Genomic DNA, 22896 nt, shown 5'->3' on the forward strand with positions numbered 1-22896 from the left:
CTTTCTAAAAGGTATAGCGTTACATAAGTATTATAAAGTGGTGCATTATATAAGCCTACGAATTATTTAGAAATAGTGGTGGATAAAAATCTACTAAATTGAATTCATTAAACCAAGAATCACAATTGATAAACTACCACTTGAAAAAATATATTTGTTGTCCGGAGCAAGTTGGCATCTCTGTTGTTCACGTCCTTCTCCCAGAAATTGCGAAATAGTTTCGACGGATATCACGTGATGCAGACGGAGCCAAGCGCCATCTCCTGGTGAACGAACTACAAGTTCTATTATAAAATCTCATGCAAATGAAAGAAAATTATTTACCAGTGTTATATTATTACTATTAAAATCATAAATAACGTTTCACAGGAAATTAACAATGATTGATCTAGCTCCAAGTCTCAATTATATTTGTACACTAAAATTTATAAAATACTCTCTAAATATTTAAAATCACTTGTTCGTGATTGCTAAGTTTATTAATTTTTTGTGCAAAATGTCTCAAAAAGGACAAACTATTCACTCAAAGGAGAGAAATAGCATTAAATTTATGAAATAGATTATGCTAAAAAAATGCACATAAAGATTGAGAAATATTTATTTTTGTCATACGATCGCCAAACAGAAACCTTGTTCAGAATTGTTCCAGAGATGCCAACTGCTCCGGACACGCCAAAATAATGAAAAAACGGTAATTAACTACAAAGTAAGTTTGCCAAATATTTAACTATTTTTGCTTGCTTTCTAAAAGGTATAGCGTTACATAAGTATTATAAAGTGGTGCATTATATAAGCCTACGAATTATTTAGAAATAGTGGTGGATAAAAATCTACTAAATTGAATTCATTAAACCAAGAATCACAATTGATAAACTACCACTTGAAAAAATATATTTGTTGTCCGGAGCAAGTTGGCATCTCTGTTGTTCACGTCCTTCTCCCAGAAATTGCGAAATAGTTTCGACGGATATCACGTGATGCAGACGGAGCCAAGCGCCATCTCCTGGTGAACGAACTACAAGTTCTATTATAAAATCTCATGCAAATGAAAGAAAATTATTTACCAGTGTTATATTATTACTATTAAAATCATAAATAACGTTTCACAGGAAATTAACAATGATTGATCTAGCTCCAAGTCTCAATTATATTTGTACACTAAAATTTATAAAATACTCTCTAAATATTTAAAATCACTTGTTCGTGATTGCTAAGTTTATTAATTTTTGTAAGTTTTACCCTTGTATGCTTTGTACCCTCACTTGTGCTATTGAAGCCATAAATGGACGAACGACAAGACAGATCATCTGTCACAGAAAGATCAGTTTCATTGTATATTGCTGAGTTGTTGACCATGGCAATAATTGACACATTGAGATTCACTCTCACAGCGAAATTCGAGACAAGACAAAAGAAACTTGTCGCAGCTATTAAGTACCGGACTCCAGGCATTTCTACAAAAGATTAAACTAAATTAGGCATTTTTGAAACAGAAAAAAACCCAATTTGAATTGATTTGAAGATATCAGAACAGTTTATAAGAATCAAGAATTATTATATTTATTGTACATAAAGTATGTGTTGCTTCATTGACGGAAAACAAAACTGGCTTTACGAAAAACAGAATTCTTAGGCTTTACTTCGCAAAATCAATGTTAAATAAAATCCCAAAGGTATCTGTAGTGCCGTGGTGCCTTAGGGAATATAGCGTTCACCTCCTTATTGGGTGAACAGGGTTCGAATCCCAACGATGGCTACTTGATATGAATTCCACTGCTCGCACAGACCGCAATACTGATGTAAAATATCATCAGTGGTAGACGGATCATGGGTTGGAGTCTCCTTGTCATCAGGCTAACCGTGGGAGAGTTTCATAGTTTTCCTTTCCACGTAACGCAAATACGGGTTCGTTCCATCAAAAAGTGCTCCTCGAAGGCAAATTTCTCCCAATACTTAATCCAGGAGCTCCCTTGTCTTCTGGATTGGGTTCAAAATTTCAAGGCTACTGGGTAAAACATTGGTAATCGTAAACCCAAAATAGGGTCGGCTGCTCAGCGACGGTTATAAAAGTAAGAAAATTGTCCTTCATCTTCTTAAGCCCCAAAAATCCGAAAATTTCGATTTTATAATAACTTATGATTTGCCTGAATTCGGCGGAATTTTTTTTTTTCGTTCTTAGATACTTTTCGGTTAGCGTGGTGCGAATAGATTTAAGATTTTTAAATTTTCTTATTTAATTATTTTTTAGCACAAAACAGAATGAATCCTCAAAACTAAATTCGTAAAAATAAATAAATAAAATGCTTGTATTTGCTAGCTTTCGGCCAACTGAAAAGTGCCATTTTTTAAATTTTTTTTTCCAAAAGCAGTCTTTTTTTATTATTAACCAATAATTAAAATAATTAAATAAATAAAGAAAAGATTCTTAGTGGGAAAAAATCTATTTTCTTAAGATAACAACTGTATAAGAAAAGAAAGAGTATGAATTCAAACACTTTTTTTTAAAAAGTAAAAGGCTTAACGCTTAAGGATAAAATTTATTGCGTCACTTAACTATATTACCACAAATACTTGAAGTTTAGTTTATTCCGTTCATACCACTCATATCAAATTTACCATATTTTTTAGTAAAGCATTTATCACATCGCCCCTCGGTTTAAAGTGGGTTAAATAACGCTTGATTCGAAACTAATGAGATAAATAAACAATGTGTAAATACACTTTTCATTGATATAATATCTAGGCAGATTTTAGACCGATTAAAATCTGAGTTAGGTCAATGTCAAATAAATAAACAACAGTGGAAATAGAACGATGTAAGTGAATAGTGTTGTCATCATTTTTGTATGAAAGTTTCATAAGTTTTGTTTCAAAATATTCAGTTAATAGAAAGTTAATGTTAAAATATATTTTTTCAAATTCACATCGTTGCAAATTTAAGTTGCCGTTACGATTCAATAGTACCAATCAGATACATTTGCCAGCATTTTGAAATTTTGTAAGTAAAATATTAACGTAAATTGTAACTAAAATTTCAAAAGATTTTGTTTATTTTAATTTTGTATTGCATTCATTTGTTTTAAATAGGGTCTGATTTCGGGTACTTCGGATATTTTTAACTTGAAAGCAATGTTTAAGCTATAAAGTGAAATATTTTTTCTTCTAGTTTATTTGTTAGTTTTTTTGATGAAAAATTAACTACAAATATAATTATATTGAAGATTTATTGTTAGAAAATGTAAAGCCATATTAAAAGTGCAAAAAATTTGTAACAAATGTGGTGTTAAAAACTTGTTTTAGTTATTACTAAAATTTTCAATTAACCCCTTAACTTGTGCGCTTGAGTTAATTCGAGCTCGCTAAACGACCAAACTGTGCACACTCGAGATAATTCGAGCGGCGTTGTATTTTATGCTGCTATAATTTTTCACACTCGAATATAATCGAGAATTGAAAATAACAATGTGAAAGCTAAGAAAAAAAAAGTTTTTTTGATATTTATCATTTACATAGGATTGTAAGCTATAACACTTATTTATTCAAGAATAAAATATACAGAGATGCCAACTTGCTCCTGACAGCAAATATATATTTTAAACTGGTAGTTTATCAATTGTGATTCTTGATTTAATAAATTCAATTTAGTAGACTTTTATCCACCACTATTTCTAAATAATTCGTAGGCTTATATAATTATCGTAGGCTTATATTTATGTCATGCTACGTCTATTATAAAGCAAGCAGAAGTAGTCAAATATTTGCAAAATGTACTTAGTGGTTACTTACCATTTTTGAATTATTTTGGATTGTCCGGAGCAGTTGGCATCTCTGAATGTAGCCTTTTTCCATGGAACAAACGCGCATTATATTAAAATTGTTCGCCAAAAGAAAAGACAATGTTCTAAAGTGTGCTTTTTTACATTAAAAAATTGATTTTTTTTTGGCCGGTTTTTTTCAAAAAATCTGTGCGTTAAGGGGTTAAAGGAATAAACCGCGAAGGCTTAGTGGGCAATTGCACTAAGTTTTTATATGCTGGAGGACCGGGAATCGAGTACATGTGATGTCTGGAAGCCCACCCAGCTTTGGATCGATAGCTACCAGCTTGTCTGGTAAGTAAAGGTAGTCGGTACGCAATTCTGAGCACATCATCATCCCATTGGACATGAAAAATATTGAGCCTCGATCTCCATGACCCCTTGCCAAAAATGAACTATGAACTGCTGCGGGCGTGTTAAATCTTTTTACTAAGTGTATATCAAGCTAATATTATATGTTTTTTCTTACAAATAATTATTTTATGTATTTATTTAGTTCGAAACTCATTGCAAATTTCAACTTTCTGACATATCTTTTTCATTTTATTAATTATCCTTAAAAATTTATTATCAAAAAGTGACAGATCACCATCTCATAACTCCAACTGTACAAATATAAAAGTTTGAGAAATATCTTGATAAATCATTTCTAAATTCATCAGAGTTCCGTTGAAAACATTATATAATTATTGGTCTAATTTGTGTCAGACACAATTTAAAAGTCTTTTTTGTCACTTAATGTATCTTTTTAAATTTCGATGAATTAATTTTAATGGGTACTTGCAATTCAATAAAAGTTGAAGAGATTATACATAACCGTGAGATTTAAATCAAATTTAATTAGATACCTGTAAGTGACATCACGTGTGTGTGTCGAACCTGATTGGCTTCTAAATAGGTAAATGCCATCATTTACTTACAATGACGTCACTTGTGCGCATCCAATTATCGTTTATTTTTTCAGAATTTAGTTTGCTTTATTTTTTTCATTTTATTTATTTTTTTTAAAGAATAAGACACTTTATAAAATTTTTTGCCTAGTTAAAACTATGTTAAGTAGTCACTCGCAAATTATAAATATTGAAAAAAAACGGGTTTCTAGGTCGAATAAGGAGTGCTGAAACAATAGAAATTAAACAGAAATATTACAAAAAAAAATATTTCAAAATAAAAAAACTATCTTACAAAGCATTAGAAAAAAATATACTACATTCTATCAATTTAATGAAATTAAATTTTGTTAATTTTTTTAATATTAAGTGGAACCTTTTTGTAATGGTAATACAAAATGAAACAATGGAATTCAAAAAAATTAGTGGAATATTTATCTTGAATCTGAAATTACTTGCATCCATGCATTTATTATCATACTTGATAAAGTCAAGAATAGTTATCTGAGATATCACACTTGCATCTAGCTGTTTTGTTTTCTGATAAATTTAGTTATCAAGATTTGTGTAAAATATGATAACAGAGTACGTTCATTTCAACTATAACTGAGATACTAAAGCAACAATACTACATATTTCCCTCATTAATAGGTAAGTTTTATAAGACATTTATATCTTATATTATATTACAGATTTTTTTTCATTTAGTAATTTTAAATCGTTTTTATAATTCTGGAGTTAATTTATGAAACGAAGCATTTTTTAAAAATTTGCACAATGTTTTGAAATTGTTTTTAAAAAATACGTTATTTTACCTGATGTTTGAGTACGCTCAAAGTAAATATTGTTTAACTATCGTTAAATAATTTCTTCGATTTCAAGTTTTAATGTTTGTAGTATTAAAATATTTTTATATAATAATAGTCATGCTTAATGAGCGAAATTAAAAATACAATATTTGAAAGGAAAAATTATGTTGTGTAATAAAATTATCTTATTAAAAGGAATCAGTAATTAATTTAATTGAAACGCTTCCTTTACTATTTGTATTTTCATAATTATAATCTTATAATCATAGCTTAATTCTAAAAGAATTATAAGTTTAAAAAGAAGTCAAATTAAGCTATTAAACTATTTATGTTTGAGAAGCTTGGTAGCAATACTATCATGCAATAGAAAAATCAACGTCAGTGACAATTGAGATTTTCATGTATCTGGCATTTCTGTATGATATGCTGCATATAGCGGGGAAATTTTTTTTTTCAAAGATTCATTTTGTTTTATCAGTTTTCTAAAATTCTGTTTTAGCGTTCATAGATTTATCAGTAGGAAGAAAATAGTTGACTTCTCACTTTTTTCAAAATCTATTGAGAAGCACATAAATTATTTTTTTTCAAATTGCATGGCAGAATAGTGTTGATTATTCATTTGTGTTGATATAAAAATTTATTAGTAAGATAGGCACTTTTTGAAAACAATACTATTGTTGAACCTTAAATTTTTTAAAGTCCTTATCTTACTTTAGTTGATCAAAAGTTAACTGTAGTCGTTTTAGTGATAGGATTTTGATCAAAACCAAAATCTATTCAAAACCAAAATCTATCAAAAACCAAAAATGCGTAACTTAAAATGTGTAATCTTAAGGCGGCTGAAAAAAACTTTCAAGATGTTTTTTCAAGCTGATAATAACCAAAGTATTTACAAAGCGTGTTCTTTACTTTAACTTTTCTTACTATGATTTGTTAAAATCCAAAAATATTTGTAGTTATATCTTAAGACTACTAAAAAAATTTAATGTGTTTTTTGAGGCCGAGAATTACTTATATAGATTTTAGGTTGACAATTGTTTTGGTACATATGGTATATTGTTTTGATATGCTTAAAAAAGCTTCAATTTCTTGAAAGGAAGAAAAAAAGAAAATTCGTGCCTTCATTCATTTCATACAATTCATACGAAAAGTCATGCTCTATTTAACTATATTATGTTGACTATATGTTATGAGCACAACAGTGTGATTATTAGTGTTATTTAATTTTCTTAGTTCATTTAGTAAGTATTTTTACTTATATATATCTTCTAATTAATAATAAATATTTATTTATAGTTTTAAATTAAAAAATTCTCTTCTTACGAAAATTTAAATCTTTATTTAGCGGATTTAGGGAAGTGCAAGTGCACTTGCTTGACTGCTTTTGTGTGAATTGTGAGCACCCATGTAAATCCGGTGTATTTTTATGAGAGAAAAAAAGAAAAATCTATCTGTATTTTAATTATTGCATTTATTATACTATTTTTTAACTATCGTGTGTTTTATATACATCGTGTGTCTTATACTATTGTTAAATATTGTGCGTAGTATACTGTTTATTAACTTATATGTGCATTTTACTATTTATTAACTATTATGCGTATTATACTTTCAAGCTTTTAATAGCTTGGTACGTATAAGTTTTCAAGGAAGGAATTCTGAAAAAAATGTCTTACAGTTTTGGTCGATGTACGAGCATATTACTTATATAGGAATATGCTAATTACTGTATTTTAGTGCCAATTGAGTGAGTAATTCGATCATGGTTAACGAAGCGATGCTATATTAACTGAGAAATCTGTTACGGGATTGAAGAGTAGACCCCTAGATAATCTTCATTTTGATGTAATGAACTTTTTAAAACGTATTTTGCTTAATAACGTAAAGTCAGTCACTAAAGGTAATAAATAAAATAAAAAATTTAAAAAAAAAAAAAAAAAATTAATTATGGAGGAATATACCTTTCAGTTTTGTGCCTGGATGACGATTAATACCGATTAATTGATTATTTGTTTTTTCATAGCACGAAGTAAGGGTATTCCGCAAGCCTGATATATTAGAATTGAAATCAAAACAAAATCTAATACATATTAGTTATAACCATATATAACAACATGCTATGATTTTCGCTGACCGTTGATGTTATGCTATGATTGACCGCATGCTATGATTTTCGTATTGCGTTCCTTGAATCGTTTTCCTCCATTACCTTCTGCTTAATTTACTTCAATTTTTTTTCCGTATATTCTTAATAGTTTACAGTAATAAAATTACGAATTAGTGTTGGTGTGTAATGAGTACAATTCTAAACAAATAACGAGGCCAGATTTACGATTTTTGAATTTTATTTTTAATTCTGTGACATTCAAGAAATGGAATTTTATCATTTGTTTGGCGGAAGCCAATGTTTTAAATAAAATTGTAGACGATTCGAGTAGTATTTATTTAAGTATTGTTTTTTCTCTTTTTGATTACAGTATCTTATTCTTACTTAAAGTACATCGCGTAAATGCATCAGCTGCCGATAAGTTTTTCCGTACACTGTTTTCATTCCAGTTTTCTAATTAATGCGGGCACACGCCATCTGCTGTAAGTTTTTAAAGATGAATGTCTGATCGATTATTGCAATCAAAAAAAGCTCCAACATTTTAATAGTTTGTTTCGCTTGTTTAATGCGTTTGTAAAACAAATAAAAGAAGTTAACTTATTCAGGTATGATTTTTCATAACTTGATTAAAGGAGATATTCAAGTTTTATATATCTTATTAAACTATGTTAAATAAATTTTATTTGAATTTATAAAATAAATACTTTTTCTATAATGATATAATAATTAATAATGTATTTAATGAATACTTTTACTTGAAAATGAGAGAAATAACTAGAAAAGTTTATACTTTTTCAAAAATTATTTCATTTTTTTCTTTTGCTCATTAAGTTCTTAACTATTAGAATATAAACCTTATAAGACTTATTAAACTATTTTAAATAAATATTAATTCAATTTATGCAAAAAAATATTTTGCTATCATGTAATATTATTATAATATAATATTATAATATAATAATATAATATTATAATATAATATTGTATTGTAATGTTATAATATATTATATTATCATAATAATTATATAATTAATAATATATTCAATTAATACTTTTACTGAAAAATGACGAAAATAACTAGAAAATTTTATAGTTTTTTTTTAAATTATTTAATTTTTTTTCGCTAATTGCGTTGTCAAAACAAATAAAAGGAGTAAACTTATTCAGATATGCCTTTTCATATCTTGTATAAGAATAATTCGATCCTTTTATAGCGAAATAATATAATTAAAATATGATAAAATAATATAATATAATTAAAAATAATATAATTAAGAAATGATAAAAATGACGAAAATAACTAGAAAATTTTATAGTTTTTTTAAACTTATTTAATTTTTTTTCGCTAATTGCGTTGTCAAAACAAATAAAAAGAGTAAACTTACTCAGATATGCCTTTTCACATCTTCTAAAAGAATAATTCGATCCTTTTATAACGTATAAAACTATTTTAAATAAATTTTAATTCAAATAAATAGTTTTACTGAAAAATAACTGGAAAAGTTTATAATTTTTTTAAACCCATTTCATTGAAATTAACAATGTGAAAGCTGAGGAAAAAAAATCGCTATATTGATATTTATCATTTACAGAGGATTGTAAGCTATAACACATATTTATTCAAGAATAAAATATACAGAGATGCCAATTTGCTCCTGACAGCAAATATATATTTTAAAGTAGTAGTTTATCAATTGTGTTTCTTGGTTTAATAAATTCAATTTAGTAGATTTTTATCCACCACTATTTCTAAATAATTCGTAGGCTTATATAAATATAAATTATAGCTGTAACATGATATACCGTTTGAAAAGCAAGCAAAAATAGTCAATTATTTGCAAAATTTTTTTGTAGTTATATATTTACCGTTTTTTTATTATTTTGCCTTGTCCGGAGCAGTTGTCACTCAGGGCTAAATGTTTGCACTCGTATTCATGGTACAAAAGCGCAGTATATCAAAATTGTCAACCAAAAGAAAAGACTATGTTCTAAAGAGTTTTTTTTTACATAAGAAAAAAATCGATTTTTTTTTTTGGCTGGTTTTTTTCAAAAAATCTGTGTGTTAACACAGGTTACAGGGATACCACATGAGACTAAAAAAGTAAAGAGTAGTCGAAACTAAATCCATTTTTATTTTTTATTAATTTTTTAATTATTCAATCGTTTTATTATACATTTCAAATTATTCATATTCAAAGCAAAAGTGGTTTTTGCAGTTCCTTTCGATACTTAACTGATAAAATTATGCTATAATAAGTTGCTAATTTTGATCTCTGTAATAAAATTTCAAATTTTATTAGTCATAACCTTATGTATTTTTAGACGGGTCGGCTTGACATTTGAGACGGCTGTTCAATGACAGTTATAAAATAAAATAAAAAAATACTTCAATAGATTGATAGCAAATTAAATCGTAAAACTTGTAGAATAAGGAAAATTACGCCCACTTTTTAAAAATGTCACTACGAGAATACTGCTGTAAAGTTGAATTTCCTATAATAGTTACAGTATTTCATAAGATAGAATTTTTGATATGCAGTATTGTAAAAAAATTTTGGAATAAAAAAATATAATAAAAATGACTGAAATTTTACTACCGCAAAGAAATATTATTTTACAAAACGGAGCATTTTGACTCCTGCACAAACTTTGCTACCACTTTATCATTTTTACAGACCGCAGGATGCTGGATATTGGGGCTATCTTGGCGTTTGGCGCGAAGCGCCACTAACCGATTCATCGATTCTGTTTTGTTGTATTCTGGGAGGTCCTATATATCTTTGAAGTTGTAGTATGTTGTAACAACAAGTCAAGTCCTTAAAGAAGTAAATCTTTAGTTTTGAAGGGAAAATCATCTTTGGAATGGGGAGATCCCCTTGAGTAGAGTTGTATGATACAGACCGCATGATGCTATTTGTGATCTTATAAAAAGTGTGTACTCATAAATACAATGGTAGTATTTAAGAAAGATTTTTTTTAATTTAGAGTAATGATCGTAACATTTTTGCTTTTCTATTTCAATTTTAAATTCATAAGTTTAATAATAATAATTTATACCACCACTACAAATGTCTAAAAAAAAGTCTATAAAATGTTTTAATATTTTAATGCTATGGCATACCTGCCAACTCGTCCGGATTTTCCGGAAGATTTTATTTTCATATTCAAAGTGGTAGTAAATATATACTATTTTTTTCTTTTATAAACTTAATTTTCAGATGATTTTGATCACCACTATTCTTACAAAAATTAAGCACATATATTAATGTGCGTGACTATCATGGTTGTCAACTTAAGTTTTGTCAAATACAACGTATTTGTTTGCTTAAAATTGAAGTTTTAATACCACTGGGAAAAATGATAATGGAAGGAAGTAAAAGTTGGCAGGTATACTATTGTGATGAAGTTTCAACAAAATAAAAAGATTTAATTTTATAATAGATTTTTTATTATACAATTCACTGAAACTTCGGAAAACCACTCTTGGATGGTTTAAAAGTTCCCATGAATGAAATTCATTTCTCAACCATTAACAATATAAGATGAAACTTACCAAGTTTCGCCATGCTTACAAGATCTATTAAAGAAATGCGAAATAAAGAGACTTGTCACTTTCATACTTCTTTTAAATAGAAAGTCGGAATGAAAACACTATTCTCAGACAAACGTGAGTCTAACATTTAATGTTACCACAGCTGACTGCGATTTGTATTTGAGCAGATTTATGCCCATTGTATGGTGATGGCGAAATCTTTAGTATATTACGAAAGATGTAGTTTTTAGTGATAATTTATTTTTCTCTTTTTTAGCTACAAAATTCATTAATAACAGAAGAAGAATGTAAGAAAAATATTTATATAAAAAGTAAGCATGCAAACGCGCTTTAACCTATTATTTAAGATAAAAACAGTCAAATACTAATGAAACCTTGGAATTATTTTACATTTATTCACATTTTATCAAATCTAGGAATATAATTTCAGTTTTTTTCTATCTATAATGGCATTTTTTGGGTTTTAATTAAAATTTATTAAACCGCCTTCAAACATTTCTTGATTATATAATTTTTTTTTTAATAAATAAGGTAATATATAGGTAATAATAAATTTACCTTCCTTTTTTTCTATTTGATTAAGTATGAAGTAAAAAAATATTAATGCTTAAAAATTATTGGATTGTCACTCTTTGGCTTAGAAAAAATACTGATTGCATTACAGATTAAATTTAGTTAAAATAAGTATTTCATTTCAAAATTATTTCAAATAAACTTTCAAATAAGTGCAGCAATTAAATTATATATTTTCTAACCATTCATTTTTTTCGAAACACTAGCACTAAACAAACACTTTAATGAAATATGATAGTATTATAAGATTTTGGCTGTCTTATTGATTTGTCCACAAATGATCTAAGAAAGCCCATTCAATCTTTCTAGGTATATAGCAATGTTCCGTCGTTCCATATTGTTAATGAAGGCAAGGAAAAATTTTAAAATACGCTTTAAAAAAGAAAAGTAATGCCAGGGTCAGAAATGACAGAAAGTGAAACTATAATATTTTACTTAAGCTTAGTTAGGCATTATAAGCTCATCTTCAGTTTTTTTATAAGGGCTTAGAAAGATTATTATTCAATTATGAAATACAAACTAATCAAATAAAATAAAATATCATAGAAAAACGGGAAAGGCCGTACCAAAAGGAAAAATTGTTTTTAACATTCATTTAATTTTGATGCACATTTGTTTAACTTTTCTCTCTTTCTAAAACTCTCACTTGCATGTGTAGAATAAGGGGATGAACTAATTATTCTTATTTAATTTAATATGTAGTTTTCTAATGGAGTAGTATATTTAATAACTCTTAAAGTAAGGGCCAGTTGTAAAAATATAATAATCGTACGTAAAAAAATATAATATCCTTACTTTTAATGACTGAGAGAAAATTATAACTACCTAATGATCTTAACATTTAGCTACAAAAATAAAAAATATGAGTATTTAACCTATTTTGTAATTTCATAGAAAATTTACTTTAGGTCACAGAAGACACATTTTACTCATTCAAATGAAACTGTTTAGTTAGAATGTTTTTGAAGCAGTTAATTTAATGGATTTAAAATGTGAATTTTAATAATTTTTAAGGAAAAAATATTTTCAGAAACCTAAATTGAAGGAATGCATAAATATTAGGGAGAGTCGAAAGTATTGTCGTTTCGTTGTATTTGATATTCGTCCTCAAGATTTTATTTTAAATCAATAATGTATTCACCCTCGTTAGCAACAACCTTTCTATACCGGATCGAAAATGGATCGAAAAAAATGAATTGCTTTTTAAGACTAACGAATGTTTAATGCGCCGAAACGACATTAATTACCGTTCCCCCTGATAGAGCAAACAGTAAATTGAATGCAAAAAAAAATTATGTGAAGGCACTTTCCAGAAAATAGCCCATAAGATTTTTTAACTGAGATATTTTAAATAATAATTCATTTCTTATTATTCATTATTACTTTTACTTTTGTCTATAATAATATTTTTGTTGTTTTACACAATCATCCATGATAACAAAAGAACTTATTTTGAATTATAGAAGTGTACCTTTAAAGATTCAAATTATGGAAGAAAAAAAAGGATTTCGTAAGTTTAAGTTTATATTTATATTGCCCTTGAAAATTTTTGTAATTAAATTCATTGCAGAAAAACAAAGTTACAAAAAATATTACATAAGAGATTCATCATAATAGTCTGAATTTTAATATTCTACGAAACTATATTATTAAATATTTTTAAGTCGCACCATTCTTTTTAAATATTTTACATTATTTAACGAACAACATTTATTTGTAGCACAATATTATATCAAAACAAAGGATATGGAATACTTTGTACTATCTAGACTAAAGCACAATTGAAAATACATAAATGGACATACTATAGTTTCAGTTCTATAAAAAATAACCGTCTTCTGTGTTTGAGCACCAAATGATCATTTGGTGTTTAGACGCAACGGAACGGTCATGCACTATAGTTAGACTGACATTCCGATCAAAGTCCCTTTAGTTAGATACCAAGTTTTAAATAACAGTGATGGCTGAATATTTGGCATACTCTTGGCGGATTTTATCGAACACATTGCTAATGAAAAATATCCTCAGTGATAAACGAATCATGGATAATCATGGTTCTCTAGCCAACGGACTGGTTCTCACCCTTCCTTATAACAGCAATACCTCAGCGAGTTTCTGTCAACGTATGACTCAGGAGCTCTCTTGTCTATGGGGTTAGACCCAAGAGTACAAATCCGTTATGCTGATCAACGCTCGAGACAAAAAATAACGTTTTATTTTATTATTTCGTTCATTTACTCAGTATGTGGAACATTTTGAAATGACTAACTTTTCGTGACACCGCAGTTTTTTAGTTTGCAGTGTGCTTCGTATGAAATTTAAGTGGCGTGAAAGAGCTAGTACATGTTTACCTATAATTTTAGTTCAACAGGCTAGACAATTGCTACTCTCTTAGCAAAACATCGTATTGAGTGGTACACAATCGACAACCAAACCTTTATGAATTTTTGGTAATTTTGCTAACATTTTTATAGTTTAATCCTCATAGAGCTGGTAAAATGTGGCGTTGCATATGATCTTTTAAATCATTTATATGTATTGGTGTGGAAAATAAATTTAAATGAATAGAAAAAAATTACATTGAGACATAAACACAGAATACATTTGTGTTTATGTCTCAATTACATTTTGACGAAAAGTGTAGTAAGTTGGCAGCCCTGGTTCAATAATCATTTCAATAGCGAAAATTACACCGGGGAACACAACTTGGTTACATTTATACAGGGTATTTGAACAAATTTGAAATCGCAGATTGATGCAGACTGTAGCTGATTAAAAATCAGCTACGCGAAAATAACTAAGATCTGTTCAAAATTCGCATATAAAATTTTTCCCCTGTGGTAGTACCTCAAGCAAAGGTAATCAAATTTTTTCCACCTACTTTAATTTGCTGAATTTTTCTATATGCTTTTTTAACATGCGTTTTAATAAGTTTTGTTTTTAAGAAATGCCCGGAATCCGGTACTTGTTTTCAACTGCTGGTTTTCTTGGATTTTGCACCATTTATGCCATTAGAGTGAATATCAATGTTGCTATTGTAGCAATGGTAAACGGTACAGCTGTCTACAAAAGTGACAATGCGACGACGTCTGATGAATGCAAAGTGACACCTCCTTTCAGTGACAATTCTTCCTTATACGACGTACCTAAGGTATTGTGTTTTACGATGCATTCTTTATTTCTGCCTAAATTGTTCCCTTTTTCAACTTTTTAAAAGGATCGCAATGGTGATTATTAAAAAAAATTCTCCTTCTCGTCAATTTTATAGCAACTACTTCCAGCCTCAACCAAAAATCTTAATCATCATCCTCTTTACTGGCACTGCAGCCCAAGATGGGCCCTCGGGTAAATAGAAGCACCAACTACAATAAATAATTTTTGAAAAAAAATTTATAAAGTGGTAGATAATTGAAAGCTAAAGCTCTCAGATTTTTTGTTTATTTTGAAACCCCTTACCATAAGAATTTGTTCAAAGTGGGTTTCATGGAAACTCTTTGAATAATTCACATGTAGAGGTAGGAAAAATAAATTTAAATCAAATTTTCAAAGCAAAGAATAATGCATTAAAGCTGAAACTTTGTTTCTACTAGAAAAAAATTTCCCAAAGAGAGTAGAAAGTTTGAAGAACTGTGTTTTTGTTTATATATAGAAAAAATACTAATTATTGGCGGGGATAGGCTGGTTGGCAGGGGGCTGTGCTCACGTTTGTTAGAACGGAAGTTCAAATCCAGGTGGCCGAAGACTCCCCATACGGTAAATGGTGATTAGTACATGTTAAATCTATCTGGTCACGAAGATACCATGTTCACATAACAAATGAATACCAACAAATCAATACCTCTGGGGGTACTGAATTGGAGATTCTCTGATTCAGGTCAAAATTACGATCTGTTATAAAAAATAATATTCAATGCAGAATTAGAATATTTAAATAAGAATCAGAAAAATTAGAGGTAATAAGGTTGAAGAAATAGAATATAATAATAGTTGTACTAAATATACTAAAATAATAGTTGTACTTCGCATTCAGCTTGATTACCATTAAAGTTTTTAAGTCGTAGAAAATAATTTTGAAAGTTGACAAGGCTGTCAAAAGCAGCTAGTATATTAGAAAAATGATAATTTTCTAAAGGAAATTTCTATAAATCTTGGACGTATTCAAAGCACAACTAAAACAAATATTCACTTTTTTGTGTTGCAAAATTTTCTGGAATGTTTATCCTACGAAAATTAAAAATCACGTGCTTTTTATTTCCACTATAGAGACAGTTGTGACGCACTACGATAAATAAACTTTGGTTATCTGCGTTAGCTGCTTGATAAGAGCTGTACAATAAATTACTCTACTAGCTGATTCATCTCTTTCATTTTAAATTTCTGATCACTATTCCGATAAACTTTGTTTGCATTTTCAACAGCATGGTCTAGAAGGTTGGTTTTGTTTATACTCTAAAAGAAAACAAACAAATTCTTGGAATATAAAGCTTTTATATGCTAAATTTATCACATTTTAGTAGAAGAAACAAAAATACATTTTCCTCTACTTAAAGGGAGTGTCCCATATTCACGCAATATTTGGATATTGAGTAGTAAAATTTTATTTAAAAAAATGCTTGACAATTGTCAACATTCATTTTATAAGATTTTACAAAGTGGTCCTGTAACACTTAGAAATAAATTTTTTTATAGCATCTGCAAGAGTATTTGATTTTACCTTATTCCGATGTGGGGGTTTTAAATCAAAGATTATTTTTGTTTGGAGAGTTACAGATTTTTTTGAAAATTGCATTTTTAATTAAGTTTAATTTTTGTTTGAATGTGTAAGTGCGAATAGGCTTAGATACATACATATATACTTGCCTGGTTTTTTTCAAATAACATTCGAGACAAAAACCCTATGACCTTAACGTATCGCATCATAATCTAATATGTACTATCGTCTTTTTCTTACCACTCCCTACTTTTTAGAAAAGTGGGGACAGTAGACAATAAATGAATTTTAAGCAGATTTAAACTGCATAAAGCCTGTAACTTGATAGAAACCGATTGCAGATTTAAAATCGGTGCTGAGAAAAGTTGCCATGATCCGTTCATAAATATCACGCAACGGAAAAAAAATGCTCCCCAATGAAATAGTTAAAGTTTAATAAGTTCACTAAAAATTAAGTAAGCTCAACCACATTTAAAAATACTACGGCTGATTACTAGACCTGATAAGCTCCTTACAACTGTTACGGAATTTCCGTATTTTTAGAAAATAACTTTTCAGTTTTAGCATAGTTAATAAGAATTAAAAGAACTTTTTAACTGCCCCCTATTATTAATTTAAATAAACATATTAATTAAATTTACATAGGGTCATGTTCTTATGTTGAAAAAAAATATTTCGCATGTACGTCAAATGTCACTCAACACTTATCATAATTTTAATCAAGTATTGTTTAGGTTTTTTTTCGGAATTTGCGATATTGGCTTTTGTATCGTTGACTATTATATTCTTTAATTCCAGTATGACCAGAATTCGAATTTTTTAATATAATATTTTCATATTTAAAATATTTTTTAACTTTCTTATTAATTTCAATATCATTTATTGTATCATAATTTTTTTAATAACTGATTTATTATAATCTTCACGCACACATTTTAAACACTTCAGAATTTTGAATTTTTTCTCTCTTACTTGAATGCAATTTTTCTTTAATTTTAGTTTTTGTTGTATATGTATCGTTTATACTCATGTTCGAAAATGTTAATTTCTAATTAATATAAGTCGCCTCTGATTCCGGCTTTGTAGCCTGTTAGTGGCCTAAAAAATTTTTTTTTGTAGAAAATTGTGAAACTCAGGATTTTTGTTGTTATTTCTCAGAAACCTTTTTAGTATATATATATATATATATATATATATATATATATATATATATATATATATATATATATATATATATATATATATATATATATATATATATATATATATATATATATATATATATATATTGCTCAAACTTGGTATTTTACCATTAAAAATTACATCTTTTAAAGTGATGTATCAAAATTTTATACCTTACAATTCAAAACTTTTTGGATCATTATTAAATAAAATAATTTAAAGAAAATATTTTCAAACAATTATATATTTCATAAAATTATGTATGGATAAACGAATGTTATAGTCGTCTGAAAAAATATTTCTATTTGCTTAAAAAGTTCTCGAGATATGGAGAAACACCGGGGAAAAAAATGGAATTAACATTAAAGAGCCCAAACTATGGACCGCTCTCTTGACCAAACTATGTGGACAATATTTTCTTGATTACAGCTACATCTTATATATCGAGGATCAGTAATTTGAGTCCGTCGTAAAAAAGGTATGTTTATTCAGAGAAAATACGTTTTTTTGTCTGATTTCATAACTTATTATATCATCTACACTAATTAATTAGCATATTTAAGGTCACTCTTATGAGCCATTAAGATTGAGTCCTAGAACAAGAAGTTCGATCATTTAGATCAAAAGTTATTCAGGGTGGTTCGTTTATTTATTATTTTTTTTGTGTGCTCACTGTACATTGTATATATAATTCTTTTTTCAGGAAGGTGAGTTCATCTGGTCCCCTCAATTACAGGCAGTTGTTCTCGGGGCATTTTACTACGGTTATTGTATTTCCCAGATACCCGGTGGAAGGCTGGCTGAAATATTCAGTGCAAAATGGGTTTTTGGAATTGGCACATTCATCACTGCTCTGCTCACATTGCTAACGCCTGCCGCAGCTCGCATGCATGTAGGTGTTCTAATTGGCATAAGAACCCTTGAAGGACTAGCACAGGTATGAAACTTTTATCTATAAATATAAAAATAATTTATCAAGAGAGACAAACGATTTACTCACTGCACAAATCAATTAACTCATTAAAATAAAGTTGCTAGTGCTCAATAAAACTAATATACTATACTACATTATTTCTAGAAATTCTTTTTATAATATAATGTAAAATTTCGTCATTTATATACGTAACCTTTATGGTATGAAAAGTTTATTACTTAAAGCTATGGTTGAACCAAGTGCTTTGACACTTGGGATGCTTTGACAGAATGCTTTTATTTTATTTTACAATGGGTGTTAAGCGGTCAACCCAATTCTGAGAGTACGACTATCAATGCTCAATTCCGTAGCCTTATAATTTTTAACCCAACTCAGAAGAAAAGGGAACTCAGTGAGCAATAATATCTTGCTTCCCAATAATTCCTGCTTGCAATAATATCTTTTGCTAATAATGAAATACTACGTTTTATTTTATGTGAATTCAAGAACCTGGCCTGTGGGTCTCAGAAGTATGGCCAAAACTTCAAATATCACATGGAACTGAATAGAAAATTTAATACAATCATAACTATTAAAAATAATTTGACAATTTTAAGCAACATATCTAGTTTTGAAAACTTTCAGTATATAATTTCGAAACAAATATAAGCAATTATTTTCAATTTTTATGAGAAGTTATTGAGTATATTCATGAACTTGAAAATCTAGGCAAACCTGGGTATATTTATTAAGGCTTTTTTCGTCTAAAGTAATTTATTAATTTCTAAAGCTTAGAAAATTTATATTTCTCTGAATATTTTTATGCTTTGAATAGCCGATTCACATCGGATTTGCGACTATAAGCCTTTCTACTCCGCATATATGTGTTGTGAGTCCACTCCATTGGGCAAGGCAACTCTTGAATCATTTATTGAGACAAATTCCCGTTTGTGAATAACTTTTGATGGTTCTAACGCGAGTTTACCTTTTGAAGTTGTTTTACTATCATTTTATAATATACTTGGAGTGATGAGTGTTAGCTATTCAGTAACTGTGTGTATAATTTTATTTCATTCATAGTATTTAATTCCAGGGAGTCACGATGCCAGCAATGCATTCCATGTTGGGACGGTGGTTACCAGATTCAGAAAGAGCGTTTTTGTCTACGATAGTATATTGTGGAATCAACGTAGGTACCGTTTCAGCAATGCCCGTGTCTGGTATTCTGTGTAATTCAGATATATTTGGAGGGTGGCCCTCTGCTTTTTACATCGTTGGTATGCATCCTTACATTTTCAAATTTTAATGCTAAATATTTCTAATTATACCCATTTTTTCAGTCAAAGTAAGTTCGAAGAGTTTGTGTTTTTGTAAGAAATGAACCTTTATGAAGAATACAGTGTGCCTCATGAAATAAAGCCACTTTAATTTTGAGCCATAACTGGACACAAAGAAAACCAATGAGGACCGAACACATATATTATGAAAGTTTATACCCAACCACATATTTACAAAGAGTAACTCAATTCCTGCCCCATCAAAATTCGAATAAGTAAAAAAGGAAGGAAGAAAGTGTACCACCGAAATAAAATCATTACTTTTAATGGTCAATGTATCGATCAGGTTTAGATATGTAGCATTACTATTTTTCTAGGCTTCAATGGTGGTAGTCTTCAAATGTGCCATAAACTGGAACTGCTCCTTTTTGGTATACATAAGAATAGCCCGTCAAGTTTTCTTACAGATAGATGATGGAAGAACGGATCATTCATGATAAGTTTCCTATTATTCAAAAACAACCTCTGTGATGATTTTCCAGCGTATATTGTGGCATTGTCCTACTGAATAATCTGAGTTGTGCCATTATTTCTCTTTACAAATCGTAATAAACGGGTTTAGCGTCTTTAGTTAATAGGTAGATTTTCTAAGCGGCTTAGAGGGGAGGCTAGATTAAGTGTACCACCGAAGCCTAATCCTTCCCTAACTATTAAGGAGTTTGCACATTGCCATCCATTGGCGAAGATTTTTCTCGTCTTCAGATTCATTTTATTTATAGTACAAGAAATTTGCGACATTGAACAGTATCTGTCAGGGTCACGTGATGTAATAACACGCATTTTCTGATGTTGCGAGCTAAAAGCTTGATATTATAGATATGATCATTTTTTTTTGTTTTGGTTTTTTAGAGGATGGATGAAAAAGAATAATAAAATGGTGAATTAGTTTTTGTAGAATTTTGCGTTATTTCTTTTGTAAAAGGTTACGACTGACAAATGTGCGGGAAGATCCCAATGGATTTCGAAATAAAAGATTGGTAGTTGTTTGTTCTATGAATTTCAAGTTGTTTGATGGAAGATAGTGAGTTATTTAGATTGTCTTGAAATTGGTTTAGGAAGTGGCATTTTTTTTTGTAAGAAGGTGCAGTTTAGAAAGTAGTAGGTGAAAAATGGCATTTTTAGGAAGAGCTTTAAAAGTAGATTTGAAGTGCTTGGCGGAAGAGTTAGGAGAAACGGCAACGGAAGACATGAGAGTTACCGAATTAAAGAAGATTATATTGGCAAGTACGGAGTACGAAGAGGAGTTTGTGAAGGAATTATTAAAAAGAATAGTTAGTGGAAGAGAAGAAATAAAGCGCCAACAAAAAGAAGATGAAATTAGGCGACAAGAATATGAAATTAAGCAACAGGAAAGGGAAGACGAATTAAAGCGGCGAGAACAGGAAAGGGAAGATGAATTAAAGAGACGAGAACAGGAAAGGGAAGGTGAATTAAAGCGGCGAGAACAGGAAAGGGAAGATGAATTAAAGCGGCAAGAAAAGGAATATGAATTGGAGAGGTTGAAGATAGAAGCTTCATTGGTACATACTGGTACTATAGGAGAGACGAGCAGCTCTCGAAATGAAGAAACAAGAGAACATGTACCTGGTGGATTGCAAAAATTAATGCGTACTTTTGATCCAAAAGAAGGTGATATAAGTTTTTATCTAATATTGTTTGAAAGACAAGCACGAAGAGTCCATATAAAAGAGGAAGATAAGGATAGCTAAAGTTGGGAAACATGCGATAAAGCTGAAAGCTGAGGAGGATACGATGAAACCAAAAACGTATAAGATACCAGAAAACTTAAAGGGGAAAGTGGATGCACAGATCAATGAATTGCTAGCGTTAGGACTGATTGAACCGGTGGTAAGTGAGATCGCACACCCGGTAGTATGTGTTCATAAGAAAGACGGAACAATCAGGTTATGCATTGATTTCAGAAGTTTGAATGCTCTTACCGTTCCGGATGCATATCCAATGCAAAATATGATGGAGTTGAATTTCTTAGTAGGAAAGAAGAAATTCATTACTGTGCTAGATATGTTGAAGGGATATTGGGCTATACCGATGGAGAACGGCAGCAAACACCTCACAGCATTCCGAACTCACCGAGGCCAGTACCAATGGAATGTATTACCCTTTGGATTAAGAAATGCTGCTGCAACCTACCAAAGAGCTATGTCTAAAGTGGTTCAGTCCATGTCTGATTTCACTTGTGCTTATATCGATGATTTAGCAGTATTTTCTGATACGTGGGAGGAACATTTGATTCATCTTGAAGAAGTTTTTAAGAGATTGGAATATTTTAATTTCTCCGTGAACTTGAGAAAGTGCGAATTTGCTAGACAAAAGGTTAAATACTTAGGACATATTATTGGTTCAGGTAAACATGCTCCTGACAAAGAACGAATAAGAGTAATACAGAAATTAGAGGCACCCAAAACCAAAAAACAACTGAGAAGTGCTTTGGGATTATGCAACTTTTACAGGCAGTATATTCCAAACTTCGCAAAGATTGCTCTTCCACTAACAGAGCTTACTAAAAAGAAAGTTCCTAATGAGATTCCTTGGAGCGAAGAAGCTGAGAAGGCATTCAAGGAATTGAAGACGTCGCTATGTAAGATCGCAGAGTTACAAGTCCCAGACATAGAGAAACCATACTACTTGCATACGGATGCATCTCAAAATGCGGTCGGATGTTGTTTAGGTCAGTTAGATGAAGAAGGAAATATTCGTCCCATAGCTTTCGGTAGCCAGAAGCTGAATTCAACTCAACAGAAATGGTCTACAATTGAAAGGGAAGCTTATGCTATTATTTGGGCTTTGCAGAGATTTGAAACCTTACTCTGTGGTGCTAAGATTATTTTATTAACTGATCATAATCCCCTAGTATTTCTGACGAGTGCGACACCCCAAAGCCCGAGGTTGCAGAGATGGGCGTTAGCCATTCAACGCCATGATATTGAGGCAAGTCACATCAAAGGATCGAAACTTAGTAATGCAGATGCATTGTCCAGACTGTAA

General features: G+C 29.5%; 2 protein-coding genes across 9 annotated transcripts in view; one reads left to right on the forward strand and one right to left on the reverse strand.

The window, feature by feature from the left end:
* The window catches only part of LOC107441741 (sialin), a 63906-nt gene that overhangs the window by 16680 nt on the left and 24330 nt on the right, over nt 1-22896 (reverse strand). For 2 of the 3 annotated variants that reach the window (XM_087160857.1, XM_087160855.1), the window contains exons 1-2: nt 11175-11266; nt 1240-1454 (exon numbers count right to left, since the gene is read on the reverse strand). In XM_087160857.1, the coding sequence (XP_087016983.1) occupies nt 1240-1454; nt 11175-11187 (228 nt within the window). In that variant the 5' untranslated portion in view covers nt 11188-11266. Of the gene's footprint in view, nt 1-1239; nt 1455-11174; nt 11267-22896 lie in introns of those variants that run through there. The other variant, XM_087160856.1, reaches the window with a different exon arrangement.
* The window catches only part of LOC107441742 (sialin), a 111175-nt gene continuing 91083 nt past the window's right edge, over nt 2805-22896 (forward strand). For 2 of the 6 annotated variants that reach the window (XR_015432981.1, XM_087160848.1), the window contains exons 1-6: nt 5256-5356; nt 11431-11485; nt 13211-13257; nt 14693-14898; nt 18344-18577; nt 19647-19830. Coding sequence is in view for 3 of the 6 variants with exons in the window: in XM_087160848.1 (XP_087016974.1) it covers nt 13236-13257; nt 14693-14898; nt 18344-18577; nt 19647-19830 (646 nt within the window). In the remaining 3 variants the exon portion in view is untranslated. Of the gene's footprint in view, nt 2999-5255; nt 5357-8057; nt 8227-11430; nt 11486-13210; nt 13258-14692; nt 14899-18343; nt 18578-19646; nt 19831-22896 lie in introns of those variants that run through there. The other 4 variants (XR_015432982.1, XR_015432983.1, XM_087160849.1 and 1 more) reach the window with 4 other exon arrangements.

The sequence above is a fragment of the Parasteatoda tepidariorum genome, chromosome 4 (assembly GCF_982258835.1).
Source record: "Parasteatoda tepidariorum strain Cologne lab strain chromosome 4, Ptep-v5.0, whole genome shotgun sequence".
Lineage (NCBI taxonomy): Eukaryota > Metazoa > Arthropoda > Arachnida > Araneae > Theridiidae > Parasteatoda > Parasteatoda tepidariorum.